The sequence below is a fragment of the Platalea leucorodia genome (genome assembly GCF_965183815.1).
Source record: "Platalea leucorodia genome assembly, chromosome: 8".
Classification (NCBI taxonomy): domain Eukaryota; kingdom Metazoa; phylum Chordata; class Aves; order Pelecaniformes; family Threskiornithidae; genus Platalea; species Platalea leucorodia.
This window is the reverse complement of record NC_138830.1, coordinates 13,606,369-13,612,368: the sequence shown is the minus strand read 5'-3', so window position 1 is coordinate 13,612,368 and position 6,000 is coordinate 13,606,369. Positions and strand designations below refer to the sequence as shown.

At 50.4% G+C, this 6,000-nt stretch overlaps 1 protein-coding gene across 5 annotated transcripts in view; it reads right to left on the bottom strand.

Moving 5' to 3' along the window:
• Positions 1 to 503: 503 nt before the first annotated feature.
• TP63 (tumor protein p63) overlaps positions 504 to 6,000 on the bottom strand; it is a gene marked incomplete at both ends in the record, with an annotated part of 105,653 nt that continues 100,156 nt past the window's right edge. For all 5 annotated transcript variants that reach the window (XM_082319570.1, XM_082319571.1, XM_082319572.1 and 2 more), the window contains 4 exons: positions 504 to 860; positions 2,124 to 2,217; positions 3,094 to 3,238; positions 4,195 to 4,352. In XM_082319570.1, coding sequence (XP_082175696.1) covers positions 564 to 860; positions 2,124 to 2,217; positions 3,094 to 3,238; positions 4,195 to 4,352 — 694 coding nt within the window. The remainder of the gene's footprint in view (positions 861 to 2,123; positions 2,218 to 3,093; positions 3,239 to 4,194; positions 4,353 to 6,000) is intronic.

Genomic DNA, 6,000 nt, shown 5'->3' with positions numbered 1-6,000 from the left:
AGCTCCGTGGGAAGAGGCTGTTTAAGTGCGACGTTCAGCAGACTGATTCCCATTTATTTTTTGGATGAACTGCCAGTTCAGGGTTTGGTGGCTTTGGGTTTTTTGCATTTCGTTTTGGGGTTGGGTGGGTTTTTTTTTTTTTTTTGGCTTTTTTAAAATTTATTTTAACCTTCCTGATTTTCAAAGCAGGATTACTGGATGAGAAAGACAAGTTTGCAGGTCAGGACGCCCACAAGGTGTGTGAGGATTCAAAAGTCAAGAAAAGAAGCCCTCTCCCCAAAGGAAAACACGAAACAAGAACAACGCCTTCGTGAGAAGGTCAACGGCTTTCAAGGAAATACCACCCGCCTTCCCCCTTCACTCAGCTCTTCCCCTTGCAAGAGCTGGGGTGGAGGTCGCAGTCCAGGACTATGACCTAGACAGCATCAAGAGCATAACTAGCATGAGTGAGCAAGAAGGCTCCCTCCGCCCTTCGTCCAGGGGTGCAGTACCAAGCAGAAGGAAGACAAATGAAGGGCTGAGCAGTTTGTTGCCGAGGCGGGGTGGAGCAGGGTCTGCGGAGCTCACTCCCCTTCCTCCTTGATGCGTTGCTGTTTGTTGCGCCGGGCATCCATGTCAAAGTTGAAGTCGTTCCACTCGTCGCGGGGCGGGAAGGAAATGGTCTGCCGGAGCGTGAAGCGGACTGCGTCGATGACCCGCTCCCCCCGGGTTTCGCTGGAGCCCACGCTGACGGTGGAGGCGCCGCTGGGGGTGCGCAGGAGGTGGGGAGGGGAGGAGAAGTCATGGAGCTGCCGGTGGTCCAGGATGCCCTTCCAGATGGCATGGCGGAACTGCTCTGGGATCTTGAGGCTCACCAGATCCTGCAAGGCAAGGTGGAGGGCTTAACAGGGCAATCCCTGGGCAAACTGGGCTCTGAGAGTAGAAGCAGCCTCTGGGCCACCCTGCAAATGCCTATTAACCAACAAAGCTGCTAAAATCCAGGGGGCCATGATGCACTGTAGAAGAAAAACCACTAATCCTGAAGGTGGTGGTTTGCTTCTGAACAAGCACGTGTAGCCGTGAAGCAGCAAGGACTAAGAACACAAGGTCTGTTTTGAAGTTACACAAAGCACACATTCATGCATAAGATATGGTGACCTAAACCTAGATGTTTAACTGGACTGCAAGGCCTCCAAGACAACCTCGGGGAGATCTGCTGGTTGTCTGTGGTGAGGGATGCTGGGCTGTAGAAGTTCAACGGCTTTGAATACTTCCATGTTTATTTCAAAGCCCGCAAAAGGATTTTAGAATCCAAGTCAGAGCTCTGGTATTCAAAGCTCTAGATCTGACTCTAGAGGAACTGCCTTAATTACTTGAACATAACCAAAATTTAAGAACAGACATATAACCTTAGAAAACTTGGACTTTGAGGCCCCACAATCTCTGGTGCAGTACCTGAGGGGCAGCATTACCTAAACTCTGGGAAATGTGACATCAGCTTCTGAAAAAATTAACAACCAGCTTTGGTTAATTTGGGTCAGCTTTTCTAATTAGAGCAGCAGCAGAAGGAAGGCAGCCCATACTAGGAAGCAAAAGCACCACAGCCTTGCAAAGTCTTGGGGCAAAAAAAGGGGACAGCCAGCTCTGAGGAGAGCAATGGCACAGATGAGGAAGCAGCAACCCTGCAGCAAAAGCCATGCGAGAGAAAAAAAACCAGCTGGGCTGAGATGCCAGTGGCAAGGGAGGATTGTTAAGGTAAGGCCAGAAAACAGAAGCAGGGAGGGAAAAATGCAGACCACTTCTGGACAGCCTACTTGTCTGCAGGCAAGTGAGGTGTTTCAGAGCGGTGTAAACTGAAACCAAGCCTTGCAGAATTAACAGGCATGTGGGCTGGGGCCACTTCGGGGGCTAAAATGCACAGTGGTGGGGAGGGGGAGACACTCTTTCTCTGTGCCAGGCAAGGCAATTACAACGCTGGCCCTGAGTCCAGCCTCTCTTCATCTCACAATATGTCTTCTCTGTGTGCGACAGCATTAAATCAAACTAATGATACAAAAATAAAAATATACTGAGTCTGTATTTCTGACCTGTTCCTACAGCAGGGCCAAGAGTGCAAACAAAGGAAATGGTGAGGAGTTACTTACATCCATGGAGTAATGCTCAATCTGATAGATGGTGGTCAGCCCCTGGGTCGTGAAATAATCCACACAGGATGAGCAGCCCAACCTCGCTAAGAAGCTGCAGAGGAGGAAGGAAGGAAGGAGAGAGAAAAAAGGATCACCCTGGCTGCAACAGCCCAAACCACAGAAAAACCAAACACTCAGCCAACCTGCAGCAACAGGAAACAAAGCTTTCACCCTTGGCTTGACCTTCTCCAAGACATCCCAGGCCAGCAAGCCACATCGTTGCCACATCAAACAAATGAGGGAGTCCTTCAGCTTAGCTCCTAGCAGACAGCCCTTGTGGCAGCACCTTGCTTTAATCAAGAGCTGGTGCTACACAGCCTGGATCTTGGGGCAGGAAGGCTCACGTGGACCCTCCTGCCAGGTCACTTCACCCAGAAGGTGGCCGAGCCCGTGGCAGCCTGCTGCACGGATAGAGGGCTTCAGCAAGGCAGTGGGTCTGGGGCTCAGACACATCATGCACACAAAGTACTTCAAATCAGCACATTCCTCCCTAAGTGTAAAGGATTCCTCCTTTATGGGCAGCATCTTTCAGCCTGTTTGACCTCATGGAGGGCAGAGGGGCTTCTGACCCCAGCCATAGCTTGTCGAGTGGCTGAAGGGGGGAAAAAAAGCAAAAAAAAAAAAAGAAAAAAGAAAAAAGAAATGTTTGCAAGACTGCCTGGCGCCCTCAACTCCACCAGTCCAATAGATGCTGCGTCCCTCGGCTTTCTTGCAGTCCTAACGTCCCTGTTTCTCTCAGTTGCTCAGAGGTGGGGGTTTGAGGCTCAGTGCCCAGAGGGTGCCAGCCCCAGGACTGCCAAGACCCACTGGGATCCAGTGCTCCAGGAGAACAGGGTGAGCGACCCAGCAGGACCCTTCAGGCTCCCAACACGAGGCCTCCGCTCCCTGCAGGTGGGAAATGTGCGCTGGGCAGCCTGCTCCCGCTCACCTGACGATGCTGCAGTCTGTGGGGTACGGAGGAGGGGGGGTGCAGTGGGATGTTGAAGGCATGGAGAGGGGAGGAGGCAGCGCCTGAGTGGGACTGAGGCCATTCATGTCGCCGGTCATGGCCATGTGGGTGCCCATCATGGGAACTGGAGGAGAGAAGAAGGAGGAGCACATTGTTACCCAGGTGTCCCCAGGCCCCCGCTTCGCCCCCAGCATGGCATCAAGGGACAGCACCCGCAGTCGAAGCAGCCTTAAATCCCCTGCAAAGTCCCGCACAGAGCAAGCTCACAGGGAGTTTCAGGCAGGCCCACAGTGACCGTACAAGGACCAGATGACAGACAGTCCTTCAGGAGATCTCCCCTTGCCAGAGCAACTGTCGGCAGCGCTGCCGCATCACCTTCCCTTACAAACAGGCTCGGTAGAAACCTAAGCAAGCCGCAGGCGTCTCGGCTTTCCCTGCTGCAGGAGAGGAGGGGGACAGAGCCAGCAGAGTAACCCAATACGGAAGCCAAACAGCTTTGTTTTCAGAGACACTGAGAGCACCCGAAGGGAATCAGAACAGGTGTGGGCAAGAGCCCAGAACTTTTGAAATTTAAAAACAAAACAAAAAAAACTCAACAAAAAAACCCCAACCAACAAAACTCAGCCCCCAGAACCATGTCTGGCATCCTGGATTTACAGGGCTGCTGGGCACTCTTCAGCAGCCAGGAGGAAGCAGGTTACAGAGCTGTGAGATGCAGATATTTCCTTTGAAACTAAGAAGTGACTTAACTGAACCGAGGGGAAAAAGTTTGCCAACGTTTGCATTTCCTCTGCTGGGAAAGGAAGAAACAAGACAGATGACAGTGCAGCCAGCCAGATCTGCAGCAAGAAGTAGCTCTGTTCACCCCTGTGAGGCTCAGAGCAGCATGCTGAAGCTTGGAGAAAGCAGGTGACTTGCCCCGTGGCACAGTAGCCAGCAGTATTTGGCTCTGCAGATTCCCAGCCCTGCTGCCATGAATGACTCCAGGGTCTCAGACTAACACTAGCCACTTGGAGATGCCAAGTCTCCTTCCCCAGATTAGTGAGGTGCACGCACGGAGAAGGAGCAAGGGTTTCTTACTGTTGGTTCCCATGCCATCAGGGATGGTGGTTGGGGTCAGGGCGTTGCGCTGCTGGGGGTTAATTAGTTGGCTGACCGAGGGCAGCTTGTTCATGCTGTTCATTTTGCTGAGCGGTGGAGAGTTGGAGCCATAGGATGACTGCGACTGCATGGAGGTCCTGCAAACCAAGGAGATGTTAGGACAGGGATTACAGCGGTTGGTTGCTAAGAGTGCACCTCCAAGGGGCTACATTTTTTTGTCTGTGGCAGTGGTGAGCTACTGCTAGTGAAATCACTGACACCATGGGAACATCACAGATAAAGATCATTGGAGAGAGAGTCAACAGGAAGTAAGAAGTTTCCCAGATATTCTGGGCATTTAAAAAACAAATGGTGAAATACTGACAAAGGGAAGCTTCACTTTCAGTTCAAATTTTTTATTTAAGGAAAAGTTTCTATGTAAGTTTTTCAGTTGAAGAGAACATATGCAAAGCCAGCAAACAGCTGCGAAAACTCAAAAATAGTATTTTTACTTGTGGTCAAAGGCTTCTTTGTAAGAAAAAGAGCTGAGGAAGCTATCTCAAACGATCCTAACTACCCCTAAAACCTGACTGCAGAAACAATTTTCAGATCGCATCACACTTATCACCTTGGTTTCTCCAAAACTCCTAGTTATTCATATAATCAGGTTGTTATCAGGTGTATATACAACAGCCAGAGGCTCTTCACTCAAGACAGACTCCATACACCTTAGGGACCATTACTGAGATGGTCAGAGCTGCCTGGGACACTGACACACAGCTTTTGCTGGTGTTAAGGAGAACTCGGTATCCAAACCCTGCAGGCTGCTTGCAAAGAGTATCAGATTCTTATTACCACTCGACAACAGCAGTAGCCTCCCTCAAGTCCAGACAGCCCCAAACTCCATCCAGCACAACCACGAACTGGGCCAGAGGGGCTTGCTGGCAAGCTCCCCCTCCCCAGCCCCAAGGGTCCCAGCTGCAATCCCACTTTGTAAGCAATCTGGAGCGCGAAGACCAGACTGCTTCTGAACGACAGCCCAGTTCCCAGATCAAGTTACGGCTGCAGCATCCCATCTGGAGTGGGGTCTTATTTGGGATATGCAGAAAATGATCATTAAAGCGGGCCCAAGAGCACAATTGGCAGAGCATTGCCATGCCACGAGAGAGTGGGTTTTTCTTTCTCCAACACCAGGGGCATTTGCAAGACTGGACAAAGGTGCTGGGGAAGCCGGCACGCTTCCCAAACACGAAGTACCCTCGCAAGCCATGCTCACCCAACAGAGCAGATGTCACCCGGCTCGCCATGGAGCCTGGCACTCATTTGGCCATATCACAGTGACCCCACAGTGAACGTGCAAGGGCACATTCCCATCTTATTTCCCCGCTGGGAAACTTGTTTGTCAGGGTATAACTGGTTACACCAATTCCTGGGAACTGGCTTTCCTTCTATGCAAAGAGAATAGTTATTACTTCAAATAAGCGAAGTGTAAAGGAAAGAAAAGACTTATTCCTAGATAATTTATTAAAACCTTCAGCACTCAAGGTCAGGTTTCATACAATTACATTGTCTCCAGCTTCCTGCACTTTTAAGACTTGCAGTGTTGGGTGGAGAAAACATCTATGTTAACAGGCTAGAGTATCGAAGGCCCTGAAGAAATGTTACCTAATTACACAATTACAGGAGGTGCAGAAGGGTGTGAACTGTCCTTTGGCAGTGAAGATGCAGGACAAGATCCAGCAAACTTCATAGACTCAAGGAAGTGGAAAGCACAAGAAGCTTCACAAATTAATATTAACGATGGCA